Source organism: Macadamia integrifolia, chromosome 14 (assembly GCF_013358625.1).
Source record: "Macadamia integrifolia cultivar HAES 741 chromosome 14, SCU_Mint_v3, whole genome shotgun sequence".
Taxonomy (NCBI): Eukaryota; Viridiplantae; Streptophyta; class Magnoliopsida; order Proteales; family Proteaceae; genus Macadamia; species Macadamia integrifolia.
The window spans coordinates 21,224,927-21,244,955 of NC_056570.1; the positions used below are offsets into that span (position 1 = coordinate 21,224,927).

The following is a 20,029-nucleotide window of genomic DNA, read 5'->3' on the forward strand; positions in this document are numbered from 1 at the left end:
GGTAAATTTCAAACCCAATTTCTTGTTGGGTTGGGCTTGAATTTAATGTTCTAAATACATGTCCATCATTGGATGGGCATCTCCTAAGTCCATATGCCTAAAGTTGGGCTTCACGGTCGGATTGGTGGATCATTTGGAACAATTTGGGCTATAACGGTTTGGAATTTTAATTTTATTTTATTTTCTTGCATTCCAAGCGAAGCATCATATCTTTACAATAGACCTATAGTCTCATATGCACATGCCAACTTTCAGCCTTACCCGAGTTTTCTATATGGCAAAATATAAATGGATATACATGAAATACGCACATACATGAAGGGTTTTTTTTTTTTTTTTTTTTCTGGTAGAACATATTTGAAGGGTGTTTGATTGAATTAGTCATTGTAATTAGATACGTAACTAGTACAAACCATAAACTTTCTATTAAATCACATTATCAGTTGACTTGGCAGGGCGAATTTGAAAGTTTCATACAATGGTGTAGGGAGTCTGGGGACCCATTTTTCTTTCCCTAAACAATTTAGAAATTTTTACCAAAAAAGGAAAAAAAAAAACAGTTTGGAAATTACAAATATGAAAACAAAACCCTCTACAAGAACGCGGCTGACACTAATACCATCACGTGTCTATTTCTGTCTCTCCATTTTAGATGAAAAGACGTCTTTACCCCTTACTTTAGGGAAGAAAGAGAGAAAAACGCATGGATAGTTAGCGCTGGCGTAGGCCATGCTTCCTTATAAAAGGGAAGAATGAAATTTCCATCCTCCCATCAGTCATGCTTGCACAATTCAATACGAGCGATCTCTGGTCGTCAGATTGGAATCCGTTCTTCCTCAGAAACCCTAGCGAGTCTCTCAGTCGCAAATGCGTAACCCTAGCGAGTTAGCCCTTGAATATAAAGGTATCTCTTACCTCCTTCGCTGCTTCTCTTGTTCTGCAACGGCGAGGGAGGAACAGGGAGGGTCTGATAGGCGCGATGGTGTCGTTGAAGCTTCAGAAGCGGCTTTCCGCCAGTGTTCTCAAGTGCGGAAGAGGGAAGGTCTGGCTCGACCCAAATGAGGTCAATGAAATCTCCATGGCCAATTCGAGTACGTCTTTCTTCTCTTACCTTGTATCGCATCTCTTCATTTCTTAATTCTCTTGGGTCGATTACATCTTGAGTCACCTAATCTAAGATGAGAGTTTCCGATTTTATTACTGTAACGAACTTTGTCTCTACATGGCTCAAATCAGTTTTCCAGTTCGATTCATTCAACTAGTAGTTTGTTCAGTTTCCGCTAGATCGAGGCACACCCAAATGTTGTGCTATTCTGTTTTCAGTTTAGTTCTCATTAGGGCCTCTATGCGAATCGATGGCCGGACGCCGGGAACTGATATTCGATAAAAACTCACATAGCGACTAGGATGTGTTTTCCAGTTTTTTATATCAGAAGCTTTCTTTTGGAATTGCCTGAAGCTTTATTGCTAGATTCCTATCAACAGATTCAATATTTTTGTTGTAGAATCCCTCTTAACAGTATCGTTCATCTATTGATTGTCTTTTCATACAAGAAGAATTTAATCTGCCAGTGATGCCCATACGGAAGAACGATTCTTGGGTATTCCTATTATTATCTGTTACATCATTCTAAGTTTGGTTTTCTATTAGGGTAGTCTAGTTTTTTACTGTACTAAGTTCGTTATCGTCATTCATTTGGTGGGCAGCAATCTGGATGAACTTGAAACCATAGGAAGTTGTGGTAGCAGTTAACACAGTTTACTGATTCTGATTGTTGAAAATTGGGGTCTGATAAAGTTTTGGAGGTTTGTGTGACAAATTGAAATAGAAATTAGATGGTTGGTGAGCATCGAACGAGCTGTAAACTCGGACATCCTGAGTTCGACTCCCACTAGGCACACCTTGGGCGACTCACACGGGGTGTTTAGTGCTGCCTCTAGTTAAAGTTGAATGATTCTTATCCGGTTATGACCCTGTCCATGCGGTTGTGGGGTCAGTATGGATCCGTGGGATTAGTCAGACCAAAGGCCTGGATATCCATCATTAGCGGGGAAAAAAAAAAAAAGAAATAGAAATTAGATAGGACTACTGTAATAGTTATCTATTCTTTAACTCATTTGGTTCTAAATTGTATCCCTCTTTGATGAAGGAGTCATAAATGAATGAAAATGTGACATGGAAACGTGGACTTGTTTTCTAAACCTATCCAGCTCTATTCAATGGCTCTTGGGGTTGCTTTGGTTTTTATTCCTTGTTTGTTTATTTTTTCTGTAGCCTTGCCTTTCTACTGGATGACAGAGCCACATATTCTTAGTCTTGGAATTTTTCCCAAGTTGTTTTCAGTTTTAACTGATTGTCTACTGCAGGACAAAACATAAGAAAGCTTGTGAAGGATGGCTTCATTATCAGGAAGCCAACCAAGATCCACTCCCGCTCGCGTGCACGAAGGATGAAGGAGGCCAAGAGAAAGGGACGACACTCTGGTTATGGTATGTTTTGCAATCTGAATCACATATAACAATTTATTGTTAAGGGAATTGATTCTCTACTCATTCTGATTCAAAACTTGGCTGGTTCCTTAAATATATATACATTTGTTGATACAAGTGATGTGATTTTCATCCATTGTGCTCTTCTTGTTGAATTGGTGACCGGTACCTTTAAGTTGGACTGCTGCCAATGGGTACAAATCAGTTCAACTTAAAATGGCAGTGATAATGTTTATTTAACCAGTCTCATGGCCTTTTTATCACCCTGGCCAAACAACGGATTAATCGGCTGCCTCTTATAACCTTATTGTTGCTCCATTGATTTTCTGTTTAGTGCCATCTGGGTCATCTTAGACTGTTGTTTGCAACGCTTGTAGGTAAGCGTAAGGGTACACGTGAGGCAAGGTTGCCAACAAAGATTCTCTGGATGAGGAGGATGCGTGTCCTGAGGCGCTTGCTCCGCAAGTACAGGGAAGCTAAGAAGATTGACAAGCATATGTATCATGACATGTACATGAAGGTGAAGGGTAATGTCTTCAAGAATAAGCGTGTGCTAATGGAGAGCATTCACAAGTCGAAAGCTGAGAAAGCAAGAGAGAAGACATTGTCTGACCAATTCGAGGCTAAACGAGCCAAGAACAAGGCAAGCAGGGAAAGGAAGTTTGCTAGGAGGGAGGAGCGTTTGGCTCAGGTAATATAAACTCTGAAGAAGTGCTTCCATTTGAATTGTGTGAGATACCCGTGTTTCAACAATTTTGTAATAGAGAGCATAAGATTTGTCTGACATTTCCATTATTGCTTGTGTACAGGGACCTGGGGAGAGAGCACCACCGACATCTGCACCTGCACCTCAAGCAACCGAGTGAGTTTTTTAGTACACCTTACCTTGCTCCTAACTCAAATGTAGAAGCTAGTATCAAGTTAACTGTTCTGCTTTTCCTTTCCTTGTAGGGGAGGAGCCAAAAAAACGAAGAAGTGAGAAATCAAGGTGGGGAAGGATAGATGACTGTTGGAAGAGTCTCTGTGTCTTCGTTTTTTGTCATGCTATAAGTAGGGTTATGATGCATATTTTTTTACCTCAAAATTTTTACCTTTCCACCCCTTTTCTTTCATTACATAATCTGGAGAAGAGGCTTGAGACAATTTGATAATTTGGAAGCTAATTCAGTTGTGTAGTTTCTTAAAGTTTTGTATCCTAGTTTTGTTTGAGTTTTGATTGTGGTGAATGGATAAAATTAGCAAGATTGAGATTTAAGATTGATTCCACACGTGGTGGTTGTTCCATCAACCTGAAAATCTTTTAAAATGGTGAATCATGATATTCAACCAGAATGCTAAATCTAAAATAAATACAGTTTTCAGAGCTGCAAGAAGTCTACGAACTTCTTTATTCCAGCACCCCTTTCATGGCGGGTGGAATTAGACTATGGCGCTATATGCTGTGTTCTGATTAAGGATAGGAATTGAGCTTCGAATTGGTCTCCTATCATCTCTAATTCAAATCAGGTGGCAAGAATCAGCCCCCAAAACCTTCGAATCAGGATTAACTTATTTTTTGTGATGACAAAGCTTCTCTTTGATGAAGTGTCCATCAATTTTAATGTGTTTGGACCAAATTGTAAGCAGTTTTGATTGTGGCTTCAATCATCGCAGGAGAGTTTGTGGTTTGTAGAGGTGTTTATGTCCGGTTGAAGAAGGGTGGAATGGTGATGTCGGTCAGGATTAGGATTTGTTCTGGCTTATTTCCATTTCTAAATTGGCTGATTCGGCTGATCATGTTTTGAATATTTTTGAAACAATGTTTTGATTCTGATTTGAAAGAGCTCCACACCTCCAACTTAAAACCTTAAGAATCTAAATCCCTGGAAAGAGCTCCACAAAGTGTATGAAAGCATCAATGACAAACAAATTGGTATGGAATTTCAATTCTATTACTTCCTACACCATTGGCCTATTTAACTCACATGCAGCATCAACCCCGCACAAATGTGCGCAAGGGGATGCTCACACTCTTTTTTCACAATCCAGACTGCCTCTAATAAAATTTCAAGATCGTCCAGAACCTCAGAAAAGCTGGAGAGGGAGCTCAATTCGAAGTGGTTAAATCAGGATCGGACTCGGGCAGAGTTAGTTCCTTTACTAGTATGGTCAGGTACTCAGGTGTCCTCTTGGCTACCATTTAAAGGATGAAGAAAGGTATTTATTGAATCAAAAGGGATAGGTGTTGACACCTGCACGTATATGTGGAGGATCCATTCTCAAATAATTAAATGTTCAATTTCAAAAACTCCTTGCTACAGTGTACAAATGTAGAGTTCCTTTGCACTTACAATCAAATGAATTTGTGGAATCAAAAGGAACAGGTGTTGGCACACAAACATACATGTAGGGGAATTCTATGGATTCGGCTCCTCTATTGTGCAACAAAGACAACAATGCAAATCCAATGCCCTGCAATGCCCGAGCATGTAACCCAACACATGGCACACTCCTCGAGGCTTTCAGGGCATAGAGGTGCAACAAAATTCTATGCTTATTAGCAATTAAATTTTCAATTCTTTGAGATTGGATCCTTGCACGTGTACATCTTAGTCCTTTTGCTTTCATATACACCTCTCTTCACCCCCCCCCCCTTAAATGGGGATCCAAATCCTTTGTAGTGTGTTAACCCCCAACACACATCCAAGGACTAAGAGTGACTAGCATGCACCCTAAGGCCCGCCCTGATGCACGTTGGGAGGAAGTTGCCACATTGTAGAGGATCTAAAGACCTTAAATGACGGGAAGTAGGATAGGTGTTGACATTTGAGATTGAATCACCAATTATTGTTGGGCCTATGTATTTCCTTGTTGGGAAAAGGACATGTATGCGAGCAGGTCACCTAAGAATTAGGTATGTTAACGCAATTTTAACCCATGAAACATAATCGATCTCATTCGTTTGTATCTATTGCCATACCTAAGTTGCCCACCACTGCTGCTCTATGGTTATTCTCTCCCTCTCCCTCTCCATCGGTTCTATCGGAATCTCTCCCTCTCTCTCCCTCTCCGTCTCCGACTCCACTATTTGAATTATCTGAATCAACTCCGACTTCCTCCTATCTGAATCCCTTAGGACTCCCACGGGACTACAACGATTGTTGAATCGGTTCTATCTGAATCCCTCATTGAGACAGGGAAGTCTCAGGGAAAATTGTTGAATCGACTCCAGCAATTTGCTTGACCAAGCTGGAATTGAAAGATTTGAGCGTTTCCAGGGAGTGAGATCGATCTATTAATTATCCAGATCTGAGAGAGTGGTTGACTGTGCTCTGTTGGGTTGGGATCCTTTGTAGCCTACAGATGATTTGGATCTATGTTCTGTTATCTTCTTTAAAACAAAGCTCTGTCTGGCTGCTGGCGGCTGGAGCGAGAGAATTGTGAGGGGAACTTGCAAATCGATCATATCTGATGAATATATGGGTTTCATCAGATAGCTGATCCCTGAGACTTGAAGACAAGGGGAGGGGGATCAAATCAAATTTTTTTTTTTTTTTTCCCTTCGTTGATCTACAAAGGCTTGTTCAACTGCTCAACTTGCAGGTGTTGAAGAATCCGACCACCAACTGAATCCCTACCGCCAATAAACTCTCTCAGCCCCAAGCTTCCTACTCACTCCTCCTTCTCCACATCCTTCTCCTCCTCTTTTTCAGTATCTAGGGTTCACTTCACCGACAGAACTCTCTCGAAGTAATTCCCATAGATATATATTCCAATGAATACCCGTTCTCTTCATCAAATAACATTATATGTCCATGCCACTCCCATACGAGATAATCAAATCCCTTCTGCAGACATGATGTTCTCCGATCGAGACAGCTTCTTCACTTTCTCCTGGCTAGATCCGATAAAATGAATGATTTTTCCTGTGAGGAGAGAGAAAAAGAGCGAGAATAAAAGGTGTTGCAACCGTAAATTGAAAATTTGTAAATCTTCTCTTCAACCAACGGTTCGCATACTTATCCCTCACCCATTATTGTTTTACCTTTCAAAAAACAGAAAAGTTCAATTGTCAAATTTGCCCCAGCCAACGTGGCCCCTCTTTCTCTTGTGATTTGGAGGGTGTTACTAGTCGGGAAAATTGAGGTGAGATAACAGATGAGAATCGTGAGGAAGTGACCGTTTTGTTAGCTTTGGTGCCTTCGCGACTCCTAGACTGAGACACTCTGCACACATTCACCTCAGTTGTTCTTAAATCTTACCAAAGAAAACCACAATTGAAGGATTTTGATCAAACTCAGTCTTCATTCTCTGTATTTCTTTTCGAAGTAATCGGAGTCCTAATTCATCTGCCACTCTCCTTCAATGGCTTCGAAATTGATATCTCACTCCAATGTTTCCAGGTATTCCTCTTCCTGCTACCCTTCGCCAGTCGCTACGGCTTCCGCATCGCACTTTGGACTCAAAACCGGCAACAAATTACCCTTCTTTGGGGTTACTCCGTCAAGGATGCAGTTCGACCAAACCATGGCACGAGTAGTGTCTAGAAGGTTGTTCCTTCCTTCGCTGTCAGGGATCTGGAATGCTTTGACTGGTGGCAACGCAGCTTATGAGGCCGTGCTTGCGATCCGACGAGGAATGCAGCTCTTCAGACAGGTAGATTTTTGAATCCTGTAACTCTGCTCCAGTTGTTGTTGTTTCGTGTGAAGAGCTTTTTAAACTTCTGGTTCTTCCATTTGATCCTAAGGGTGATGTTCCCGGGTCGTTAATCGAGTTTGATAGCGCAATTGAATTGGATCCTCGACAAAAGGCATGTAGGTTTCTGTCTCCGATTTTATGCACTCGAGATATTCATCTATGCATTTTTATAGATGATATAAGTTTTGTCTTTCCTGTTTCCAGATCTTTGGCAGAGAGGACTGACCTTGTATTATCTGGATAGGTACTTCTTAATCCCTGGATTGATACTGATTACTTTGAATTCCTTTGTATCTCTAATGGAATTTTGATGCGAATGTGAAAAGATTAAACTGAATATTCAATAGGTTTGAAGAAGGGGCAGAGCAGTTTCGGTTAGATGTTGCACAAAATCCAAATGACACAGAGGAGTCAATTTGGTGTTTCCTGTGTGAAGCTCAACTATATGGAGTGGATGAAGCAAGGAGTCGATTCCTGGAGGCAAGTCAGTGGTTTTTGGGTACTGCAGTAAAGTTCAGTACATTTGTTTAAAATGCATGTGCTCATACTTTTTAAGTACTATATGTAAAATTGGTGGACGAATTTTGAATTATTTCTCTTAGGATATGGGCTACTTTTACATGTCCAAGAATTAGAAACTAATGTCTATAAACCTGCTCTTTCCAACTAAATAGGTGTGCAAATCGGCATTGCTTCATCTTGAAATTCTAAAGATCCAATTAATCTTCCTCAACTTATGTATTTGATGAAGAATGCAGATGAATTGGCATAGTTATTTTATTTACTAGGGCATTTAGAAGAAATACAAATATATTTTGTTATCCAGTTGAATGTTAATGTAAGCATTCTAATCAACTAGAAATTGCCAGGTTGGCCAAGATCCACGGCCTGTCATGCGTGAGGCATATAACTTATTCAAAGATGGCAATGATCCGGAAAAGGTAATTTATCTTCTTTAACCTCCCAATACATGCTCAAATATCAAAATAATTGTAGAGAATCCAAATATATGCTCATGTATTTTCCGCCATTCTAGGTAAGCATTTCTCATTCATTTCTAGGATGTGAATGTACAATTAAAGATTTATATAATGCTTAGTTAATTACTGCCATTGCTTCTCTTATTTCAAGAATATTGTCAAAACCTGTGTGAAGTAGTTAATTCCATTGAAATGGATTACACAGTAGCATATTGATATAAGGAAATGACTGCAAATAATAGGATACTAGAAGGAAATGTTCAATCTCAAAAGAAGAAGTTAACTTTGGATCCCAGAAAATGAATACTGCAGAGGGAAACAAAAGAAATCTATAAAAATAGGACTGTGTAACCCAAGTGATGAAAAATTCCCTTGTCCCAATATGGATAACATCCGCATTCTCCATGGGCGCACTGTCTTAATAGGCTATTAGTTTTTTCATCAAGTCTTGACAGCCCTTCAGATTGTTCCCTCTGTGTAGAATCACGGGATACCCAAGTGCTTTCGTGAGAGAGCCTTATGAGTTAGCCTAATAGTAGTCATTTCTCTGCTTTCGCATTTTCCTATGTCTAGTTCTACAATGTTGTATGAAAACAAGGATTAGAATGTATATGTTGTGTTTCTTTGGAAAATGTACAAGAGCCTTGAAGTTTGTTTCTGTAAACAGTCATTGCTAAGTAAGGGTTCATCAAGTATCCTGATCTAGACGATCAACTACTGAGGATAACATTTTAAGTTGATTGGTTTGCGATGGAATGTTTTGCATCGATGAAATCTGGTCATAGGTGCTTGAGATCTAGTCCGTTATTTAAGCAAATGCCAAGGATGCAATAAAAAAATAAATAAATAAATAAAATAAAAGAAGTTAGATGACATAAAAATAAAATTGAAATAAGCTTAAGAAAATTTCTCTAGTTTTGTAGTTTATGAGAAAGGTATGAAAGAAAACTGTAACTTTATGACCTAGGTGGCTGGATATTTGTCTTTGGATTTATATCCGACTCCCAAAGGTTCATCTAATCATGATTCGTTTGTCCTGTACAGCTTGTTTCTGCCTTTTTGGTTGCACAGGAGCATGAGTATTTCTATGCTTCTTTATATGCTGGGCTCTATTACGAATCTCAGGTTTGTTATCCACCTCAAACTTCTCCTTCATTGGCTTTCATCTGGGCCCTGTTAAATGTTCAACCTATTCCCACGCCTCTTTGAATATTTAGACTATATCTTAAAATGAGAAAAAAAAAAAAAAAAAAAAAGAAAGAAAGAATTTTTGTAGAATTTATATCACACTTTGGAGCAGTAGCATGACAAGTGATTATTTTTTTTCTTCTACCGATTATAGTTTCAGTTCTGTAAGATGCTTTATGGAGACCAGTTTGGGAACCATGAACAAGGGAATTTTTTTACCTGCTTTATATATTTAAGGTTCTCTCTGTTACTCCCATCATTTGTTGTGGTGGTGGTGGGTGTTGGCCAAAACCAGGGACGCTGCCACATAAGTTTACTGCTGCTATTGTTGTTGTGCAAAATCTGGGTCCTTGTTGCTGTACTGAAGGGTGCTTTGCTGTTGCCTTTCAAAATCAAGGGTCAGTGCCACAAGACCATAGAATAGGTTCTGAATGCTCTGCAAGGAGTATGGGCATAGAATACTGATGCCAACATCTGAAAATTTTGATTTGATCATCTTCACAACCATTTATTCCATTTTGGGAAAACCAATGGTTGAGCATTTCCATACCCAGCCCAATTTTGGTCCATCAGCAAAATGCTCCCATTAGAAAGCTCACTGAGGTGTTTTCTATGACAAAATCAGATCTTCAATATAAAATTCTAAAAATGCTGTAAGCATGAGCCATTACTGCACCTGGTATTTTGATGATAGCATTATGTATGCTCGTAATATTTTCTATCGGGAAATAAATACACAAGGTAGCATTGCGGATGCATTACTACCATTTAACATTTCATGGTTTTATTACCTAAGCAGAAGAATTCAAACGCGGCAAAACGTCATCTGCTTGCAGCATGTCAGTCACCTTATGGGCTAAGGTTAGAATTCAAGAATCTTTCCAATTTTCTTGGTAATGCTAATCCTTATTTTCCTAGTTATGCAATCATGCATCACCATCTTTCTGAATCTAATTAGTTACCATTCTTCATTACAGGTCTGATGATTATATGGCTTCCCTTGCCAAGGTTCACTGTCTCTGTCGAAATTGGAGCCCCAATTGACCAAAACATTCAGTGCTGCACAAACTGCCATGATGTTGATCCTTACCACAGATTGCAGTTACCTGACTGTGGATATGATTACGTCAAATACTAGTTTACATGTTCAATCAAGTGTATAATTTCTGAAAATCGTATATGAATGTATTATATCTGTTTTTTGTTCTATCTAACAATGTAGTATCTTCATACATTCTTTACACTGACTTTTCAAGTGATAGAACAGTGGGAATGTTCATGCAAGCATGAGAAAAATGGAGAAGAAAGCTGTATGACTATTGATTCCTTCAAACTTCCACAAATTTTTGTTTTTTTTGTTTTTTTTTGTTTTTTTGTTTTTTTGTTTTTTTGTTTTTTTGTTTTTTTGTTTTTTTTTTTCCTATTGCTCTGAAATCGAGTTCCTCAATGGGTTAGCGGGTAGGGACAAGAGCTGCCACCCTGACCCACCCACCATTTATGTCATTTGATGGTTCCAAAGGTATCCCATTACTTGAACTTCCTATGATGCAAATGAAGTGGCGACAGCCATGCAAGTGAGATCAAGCAATCAGCACATAGTGGTTGATATATTTCTCTTTCATTGACATGGCAAGATGTGTGCCATTTGAAGCAAGGGAAAGAACAATGCCCCAGTTGAAGGGGTGGGGTTGGAAAGTTTGACTTGCTCTTGATAGGTTTCATGTTTGGAAAGTCAAAAAGCCCATGGTTCACTTTAGAACCACCATGGCTAGGTTCACTCTAAATCCACCATGGCAATGAGCCAATGAGATGGTCTTTTGTCAAATAGATAACAACCTGACAATTTCATACATAGACAATATTCAGTTATCGACAACTTGGATCAGTGTGGACCAACTCATTCATGGAGTATCTATGGTTGATCCACCTAGTTGTGTCTGTGGATTGGTGATATGGAAATGATGATAGTTAAATACTTGTCAAATTCAATTATATACCTTTCCATTTATCCTTGAACAAATGGGATTGGATTGCTGATTCGACCAATCCCAATTATGATTCTAGATGCTTCGAATTGGCCGATTCTTACTTGATTACTAGGGTTTAGGTTGATTCTAGCTGATCGATCAGAATCCATGGAGGATAATTTTGGAATTTGGAGAATTTAATTTTGCCACTTGGCAAACTTCAATTTAGTCAAACTTAACAGATTAGCAGTACCTTTGGATCTAAGTTTTGTAAATTCCAAAGGTCCAACCTGCTATGTGGTACAAGTAGGCGACCGTGCGTGTACACCTTATCACGTTTCCTTCCCACTTCCCAGCGCGAAGCACGACCGAGAACTAGTAAACCCGGACAAACCAGAAAAGCTTCTGGAATGAGAGTCGAGAGATTAGACCGCTTGACGTGGTTTCTGAAACAAATACTAAAACAATATCAAACGACGAAATCGGGAAAACTGCTTTTCTTTTTCTTCTCTCAAACTCTCTGACTCGTAACTCTATGCGAAATAAAAAGCTTCTGCTGCCAACCGGTCGTAGAAGGATCTGGCAAACCAGTTGGTTTGTAAATCTCTCCAAATCAAAATCGCAGCGTTGAAATTTTCAAAATTTGGATCGGACAAACACATAGACGGAGACATTAATGGCGGCATCGGAGCAATTCATGCCCGGAGGTGGACCTCTTTACGTTCAAATGCAATCGGAGCCATCTTCGACGATCGGTCACTCCCACTCTTCACGTCACGGTACCGAGCAGAGTTGGATTTTTGAAGAATTGCCCAAGGCTACCATCGTTTCTGTCTCCAGACCTGATGCCGGTGATATTAGTCCTATACTTCTCTCATACACCATCGAATTCCAGTATAAAGAGGCATGGCACCGGCTTCCCCTTTTTTTTTTTTTTTCTAATGAATTTTACCCTTGATTTGAAATATTTGTTTCTTCTGGAAAATCTCAACTACGTCAGTGGGTTGAGTTCGCCAAGTAATGATCGAAGTTATTCGGATTCGAATTACGGGTCTCAGTGTCCTACTTGAGGTTCGAGCTATATGATGAATTCAATCCATTTTTAATTTGTTTCTATATCGGATCTCTCTGCGCTTTGTATTAGGTAGATTCAATCTGGTTTCCATTTTTTCTCCTGTCATCCCTTCGCTGCACGTAAGAAACTCTTTATATGATTTAGAGCTGCAATTCTACGAAGTCACCTTTATATTTCGAAGACAGGGCTGTTTTACTGATAATGGATTTGGTCAATCTGACAACGTTTAGATTCTTAGCAATTAGCTCGTTTTTAAAATAAGCATAAATGAACTCAATTAGGCCTTTTCATCGGATTACTATGGGTGATCTAAACGACCTAGTCTCTCTATCTATTTCTATATGTTCCATTGAATCAAATGGATTTCTATCCTGCTGGATAACTGGGATTTTTTGGAGTTTAGTTATTCAGTTATTTACAGGAGTATCCACTGATAAGATTGTTGCAGGTATCTTATCACCTTACAGAGTCTGGGTATTGGACTGCTTCACCAGTAGTCGCTAATTTCTTGAGCTTATTCCTAGGTATTGGAAATATGAATGCTAACTTCCAATCTTAGGCTATCCTGAAATTCCTTAAAACCTTCAACTGAATCTTTTTGATCGACCTAAAATGCTCATAAATTGAGAGGTTGAAGCCATCCAGACCTGGTGCTTTTTCCCCTTTCAACTTATTCACCCCTAACCTTTTTTTCTCTTCTTCGGAAGCCCTTTAGGACTTTGCTCTGATTTTCTCTAGTCTCTGGAAGTCCAAGATAAACCAATGCAGCTCTGTCCTTACCATCTAATTGATATAATTGCTTGAGGAACTCTAAGTCTGCGATCACAACTTGATTCTCCTTATAAAATGGATCATTCTCCGCCCTTATTCTGTGAATGTGATTGATTTTTGTAAAGATACATTCTAACAATTTTCATCATACATTGTGTAGGTTCTGAAAAAACTTAGCATTTCAAATCCCAAGTTCAAACTAATATTTGGGAGATTCGTATCTCTGATGTATTCCTTTTAGGTGGATGACTTTTATCATTTTCAACTTTAAAGATCTTCCTCAGCGGCATCCTTCCTTCTTGAGTGAAATATAAGGCTGGTTTTGCAGCAGCTTCTTTTTGCCACTCACATTTGTAATTCTTTCAAAGTTCAACATTTTAATTTTCTATGAAAGAGATTTTAATATTACCGGGAAGCTTTATCTTTATCAATCATTTAATTAAATAATACCATCACACCACTCTAGAATCAAAGCAGTGGACTCTTCGATTGGAGTCACATATGTTCAAACCTAAATGGCCCAATGCTTCTTGGCTATCCCATGTATGAGTATAGCCGTATAGGTCTTTGATAAAAAAATTCATATTAACACTTCTTTAGTATAATGACTTTGGATCATCTCTCAACCTTCAAAAGATGTTGATTCTTTTTTAAAATGTTCATATTCAGTTCAAGGGTCTGCGCAATTTTATTGAGTTCAAAATCATTATATTGATTTTTTTCAAAGGCTGAAGCTCATCAATTTAGAGTGATTTTTGCACTGTTTTAATTTAGATTTCAACAATATGAATTTCTTGCAAATCTGAGCTGCTTCTGAGAGGATTATGACTAATTCATGGAGAGGGGGGGGGTCAAGCTATACCAAGTTTTATATTTTTAAGAATTCTAATTTTATTAGGAGTTTGAGTTAACTGCTTTAAATTTCTAGTTAACTTTTGTGCAGAAGTTTATTTGCTTAGGAGACTAATGGAAAGATTTAGAGAACGCAAGAAGGATCTCCATATGGTCTTTATTGACTTAGAAAAAGCTTAGGATAGAGTCCCTAGAGAGCTAGTTTCAAGTAAATATGCGGATATAGTAAAAAAAAGGATAATGGTGTGTTGACTAGTGTAAAAACTGTGAGGGGACCAGGTAGTGAATTCCCAATTACAATTGGATACATCAAGGATCAGCTTTAAGTCCATATTTGTTTGTGCTAATCATAGATGAGTTGACTAGAGACATTTAAGACTCCCTTGGTGTATTTTTTGCTGATGATATTGTTTTTGGTGAATGAAACAAAAGCATGGATAAATGTCAAGTTGGGGTTATAGAGACCACCATCAGAATAAAAATGTTATAAGATGAGTAGAACAAAAACAGAGTATATGATGTGTAGCTTAGTAACAATAGGACTAATAAACCCCAAGGGGGTTACTCAGTTGGCAAAGAACAACACCTCAAAATTAAGAGGTCATGAGATCAACTCTCCTTGGGGGCCTAACTATAAAAAAAACATTCACTCGTCAAATTCACTCTCTTGCTTGCCACCGTAGCAAAACCTAGCTTATGCTTTGGTAACAACTGCCTAACGCAATTGGTGAGGTTGTGGTGTGATAAACACATGCTCACTAGGAGATCTTGAGTTTGAGTCTCCTGACTGTTACCTTCCCCATCCCCCCTTCTATGGTGTATCCACTGAAAAAAAAAAAAAGAAAAAAAGAAGAGGAAGGAACATAAGGTAGTGAAAAACTGATGATAGGAAGTTACAGTAAAGTGAAAATTTTGGGTACCTGGGTTCAATCATAAGTAAGGAAGGAGAAATAGAAGATGATGTTACACAAAGAATTTAAATAGGATAGATGTAGTGGAGGGGTGCGTCTAGAGCATAGTGTGATCGACTTATTTCTTTAAAAAGGGAAAATTTGATAGGATAGTTATACGACCAGCAATGATGTATAGAACTGAATGTTGGCAGTCAAGAAACAACATATAAATAAACTTAGTGTAGCTGAGATAGATGAGTGGTAAAACTAGAAAGGGCTAAAAGATCCAGGGGTAGGCCTAAAATAACTTTAGGAGAAGTGGTGGAAAAAAACATACATAGCTTGGGACTAGTAAAAATTATGGCTTTGAATAGAGCTGACTGGAGGAAAAGGATTACGTAGCCAACCCCATTTAGTTGGGATAAGACTGAGTTGTATATATTGAGTCTTTGATGCAAAATTGAAGGAGAAATTTTAAATAGTTACTTTTTATTTACTTTCTAAATTCTGTTTTTCAGTATTTAGGTAGGTTTACTAAAAAGAGCAGCCCAATCCATGAGGCTCCCGCTACTGCAGGGTCTGGGAGGGGTAAATGTACTCAGCCTTACCCCCTGCTTCGCAGGAGAGGCTGTTTCCAAGTTTTGAACCTGTGACCAACATGTACGCAACCATTTAGGTAGGTTTATTATAATTAAGTAAATAAACATTTAATATATTTCAAAGCAACAGCCCTATAAAAAGGGCTAGTGGATGTTCAAAGCACGTAGATAATACATTAAAGATTGCTTAACTGGATTAAAGTGGAGTTGATGCTCTCTTTGATGCTCTTATGGTTGGTGCCCTTGAGTTCTAGTGCAGTTGGTTCTCGCATGAAACCAGTTTGGTTTTACCTAATCTAGTGTATCTCTCTTCTTTTTCATCTTCATCTTCTTACTTTTCATGGCCTTCGTTGTTCTCACTATGGAATGGATTCTTCAATGCTATGAACCTAATTGTTTAATTTTCTTTATCAGTTTAAATGGCGCTTACTGAAGAAAGCTTCACAAGTTATGTATTTACATTTTGCACTGAAGAAACGTGCATTTATTGAGGAATTTCATGAGAAACAAGAGCAGGTTTGTCAATTTTTCTGATGACTGTCTTCCTTCACAAGTCAGCTTTTAGCAATTTCATGGTTACTGGCATTGATGTTATTGAAGCTTAACAATGTTCTCAATTCTTTTAAATGTATGTTTAGGAAGATTTGGATTTTTAATGTACCTCTTTTCCAAAATTTAAATGAAAGGTTAAAGAATGGCTTCAAAACCTTGGGATAGGAGATCATACAGGGGTTGTTCAAGATGACGATGAGGCTGATGATGAGGCTCTTCCATTACATCATGATGAAAGTGTTAAAAATCGGTGAGACAACCGATTCTGCACCACTTATTTAGTTGGATTCTATGCACCTAGTACAGCCTTCTGTGTTGTGATTCTTGTATATCTTACAGGTGGGATTTTTTTTTATAGGGATGTTCCATCCATTGCGGCTTTGCCTATCATACGCCCTGCACTTGGAAGGCAGCAGTCTATTTCAGACAGAGCAAAGGTAGCAATGCAAGGTTATTTGAATCATTTTCTGGGGAACATGGACATTGCCAACTCTCGAGAGGTACGGATGGAAGTTTTCTTTATCTTGGAATATGAATCTACCTAAACTGTTTTTAGCCGTCTTCATCTTTTCAACTTCATGGTCATGTTCAGTAAATGCTTATTGAGAAAGTGGATATAGGTTTTCAGAATTTTTGCTTTTATATTGATTTCAGGTTCCTTTTAGTCATTATCTGAAACTTTATTCATTTATTTCTGTATTCATAATTCATCATTATTTTTTTAAATTGGTGATATTAGTAACATTCCTCAAAAAACCAGCCACACCCACCACATCTGTAGGCCTGGTCTGGTTATGATGAATTAGGATGAAAGACTGAATGGTCAGCTAGTAGTTGGTGAGCATTTCTGCATCTTTCTGTGTGTTTGTGTAAATCTGAAATGAACTTTTTCCTGGTATTTTTCCGACAAAAGAACATTCGTAAAATTAAATCTGCATAAATTACTAATTGTAGTTCATGCTTAAAGATTGGGACCCAGAAGACTTGTAAAGAAATAAAAATCATAGAGATGATTTAAGGAGAAAAAAAAGATTTTAAAGAAAACCTTAACCCAAAAAATAGTCAAAAGAGCTGTATCCTCATATGGTATGCCAAATTCCTATTGTACCTAGAACCATTCTTTTTTGGAATGTTTGTATAATTATTTTCATTCTTTTGTTGCTGTCTGGCACATAGTTAGCAAATTCGGATTCGGGAATTATTCGGGCGGAGAATTATTCAAAATAATTCGATTGGTTAATTTAGGGATTCGGTCAAAAAAGTGGTCAAAAAAGCAGACAAAATAAAAATCGGAGTTGGATTTCGATTCGAGAATTATTCGATTAAAAAAATAAAAGTCGGGCAAAAAATTCGGATATTATTTTTATAGTTTATTGTATATTTTTTATTTATCAAGTTATTAACTTGATTTGTATACTTAGAAAGAGCAAATTACTTTATATAATAAAGTAAAAAACTATGAAAAAATTGTTATTGACCGATGAAAGCAATGGTTATTATAATCCAATTTCTACTCATGAAATAGATTAGGCCCCAAAACAGTGAAAGCAAGATTACAACTACAATAAAACAAATAAATAAATTGACCACAAAAAATTTTCACTATCCTTTTGCTTGGGTTCACAAGACCCATATTGCACTAAGACGCACTAATTTTTCAAAATTAAAGCAACAATATAAAAGAAGATTGATCGATACGGCGATATGAATCTGTCCTTGTCCTTCGGAACCTCAAATTATCCATCAAGGCTTGATATCTCCCTATCTTAGGATGAACTGATGAAGTTATAAGAAAGAAATGGAACAAAGAGTAGATTCGTATGATTGTTACAGAAGAATTAGGTGGAGAAAAAATATGGGAAGAAGGAGGCGGAAATTTGGGGGAGAAGAAGATAAAAAAAAAAAATATATTTCGGTGGTGGGTACTGTGGGTTTCATATATAACGTTTTGTTTATTTGTTTTCGTTTTTTTTTTTAAGTGGACCGAATAATTTGGTTTAATTCGATTCGGCCCGAATTATTCGCGTTTTAAAATCAAATTAGTAAAAAGCGTGTTTTTTACCGAATTTTATTTTAAATTCAGATTCAGTCAGAATTTTTTATTTAATTCGAAAAAATTTGGTTCGGCCGAATAATTCATGAATTATTCGGCCAAATTGTTAACTAGGATTGGGATAGGTCCAGGCAGAGAAGCCACGAAAGGGGATGTTAGCAACTCTGAGAGAGCCACCGGCATTGGTAGAGGGCCCTATTTGTAAAGGATCGATAGCACTGGCATGCGACCGAATAGCAGAAGGATCTACACGTCTCACTCTCCCCTAAAAGAGCATTAGTCAAGACCAAAACAAGGAAGAATCTGCAGGAAATACTTAAGAAAGAGCAACATACCACTTGACCATTAGGACCGAGAGGGGTGCACACAGTCTCCTCCTGGAAGGCTCCGTAGTCCCTATCCAGATCAAGAAAGGAGTCCTTCCATACTCTGTTAGCCAAGTACTTCATCTCATCTGCAGGGACAATCTCTGAACAATGCATTTATGGGTGGAGGAAGACCATACCCTAGAAAAGGACTTAATTTTCAGACAATTGATGAGCCAAGGCGACTCTCTCGGAATCCGGAAACACAAGGTCATGGAATGGTCTCCAAGTAACCTACACAACCAAGGAAGGGTAAAAATAGCATCAAGAAAATAGAATTCAGCGTCAGATATGGCATACCTCAATGAGATCATTCAAAGAGAACGAGCAGTCGTCCCCAGAGGATGGCGTCGGGCCCGGACCACCTGGTTATCTCCCCATTTTGTGGCTAGGGGGAAGAAGAATGTCTCAAGATCCCTCATTTTAGGGGCTATGGTTCCCAGGTATTCAAAATACTAGGGATGTTTCAAGAAATCAAAGTAAGAAAGTGCAGACCAAATGACTGAAAGAAAATAGATATGAGAAGGAAAGTTACCTGGATAATGTAGCATGCCCCTTTGAGGCCCCTATCTCCATAGGACAATAGATACAGTCCCAAGAATCTACTATACGAAGATCTTTGAGGAAGTACACTAGGCAGATATCTACTCCCCCTCTGATGTCACTGAAGATGCATTGATCCTCGGCAAATAGCAGAAAAGAATGTGCTATCTAAGGCATGTTGCCTCGGTTCTCCCTCATACCGACTTTCCACCATTGGGCACTAATCTCACCTAGGCGACTGCATGTCTAAATGGCTTTAACGGTAATACCGAACAGATCTGCAAACTCCCTGGCAGTTGGAAATCCTACGGGTAGGATCATAGATTTACCCCCAAATGGAATGCCTATCAAGGCATAAAAGCACATAAGCATAATGGTGATCTCGCCAATAGGAAGGTGGAAAGTGTGAGTACTCGGCCACCACCGCTCCATCATGACCCCCACCAATGTTGGATTAAACTTCTGGGTCTCTACAAGGGCCAGCTGGCACAGATAGGTATCATCAACTATCTCCTTCACCCTACGAGGGAGCATCCTATGCCAGGATTGAACCATGTTCGGATGGCCATAAGAGGCCAAGGTAGGTGGTTCCTTTCCCTCATGCTCCTAGAAATAAAAAATAATAATAATAATAAATAAAAAAATAGCAAAGAGAAAAAATAATACAATAAAAAAAATAGAGAACAACAAAACAGGAATAAAAGATCAAAATAATGAATGAAATGTAAAGACTTACCCAGGAACCCCATATGGAGTTGTAGATGTGATTCTGGTTGTTGTGAAGAGTCTACTCGGAATACCAATCAGCCAGGCCCTCATCCCTATGAGAAGGACTACTGCAACTCTCAAGCTGGACCTCCCCAGAGTCTTCCTTTTCCTCCTTTCAGTCATAATTTTAGAAATTACAAGAAGCCCCAGAAACTTTCTTAAATTACAAGAAGCCCTAGAAAGTTTCTCAATTTGCACAAAAGCCCACAAGAATATCAAATTCTTCAAATAACTCCTCCTTCAAGAACAAGATGAA

At 38.4% G+C, this 20,029-nt stretch overlaps 3 protein-coding genes across 5 annotated transcripts in view; all 3 read left to right on the forward strand.

The window, feature by feature from the left end:
* The first annotated feature begins 909 nt into the window (after positions 1-909).
* On the forward strand, positions 910-3,675 carry LOC122060556 (60S ribosomal protein L19-1). The gene is made up of 5 exons (XM_042623687.1): positions 910-1,091; positions 2,368-2,490; positions 2,868-3,181; positions 3,300-3,352; positions 3,442-3,675. The coding sequence occupies exons 1-5, from the start codon at positions 980-982 to the stop codon at positions 3,467-3,469; spliced, it is 630 nt and encodes a 209-aa protein (XP_042479621.1). The 5' UTR covers positions 910-979; the 3' UTR covers positions 3,470-3,675.
* Positions 3,676-6,605: 2,930 nt separating this feature from the next.
* LOC122061187 lies at positions 6,606-10,662 on the forward strand. 3 transcript variants are annotated; one of them, XM_042624402.1, is made up of 9 exons: positions 6,606-6,797; positions 6,873-7,125; positions 7,217-7,283; positions 7,372-7,411; positions 7,515-7,647; positions 8,037-8,108; positions 9,192-9,272; positions 10,135-10,228; positions 10,313-10,662. In XM_042624402.1, exons 2-9 carry the CDS (start codon positions 6,979-6,981, stop codon positions 10,471-10,473), a joined length of 795 nt encoding a protein of 264 aa, XP_042480336.1. In that variant the 5' UTR covers positions 6,606-6,797; positions 6,873-6,978; the 3' UTR covers positions 10,474-10,662. The 3 variants fall into 3 exon arrangements, with proteins under 3 accessions (XP_042480336.1, XP_042480334.1, XP_042480335.1); XM_042624400.1 differs by having other exon boundaries at positions 6,606-7,125; XM_042624401.1 differs by having other exon boundaries at positions 6,606-7,125; positions 10,135-10,196.
* Positions 10,663-11,679: 1,017 nt separating this feature from the next.
* Positions 11,680-20,029, forward strand: part of LOC122061533 (phospholipase D zeta 1-like) — an 80,013-nt gene continuing 71,663 nt past the window's right edge. The window contains exons 1-4 of the mRNA XM_042624824.1: positions 11,680-12,206; positions 15,907-16,008; positions 16,179-16,294; positions 16,403-16,544. Of these exons, the coding sequence (XP_042480758.1) occupies positions 11,979-12,206; positions 15,907-16,008; positions 16,179-16,294; positions 16,403-16,544 (588 nt within the window). The 5' untranslated portion in view covers positions 11,680-11,978. The remainder of the gene's footprint in view (positions 12,207-15,906; positions 16,009-16,178; positions 16,295-16,402; positions 16,545-20,029) is intronic.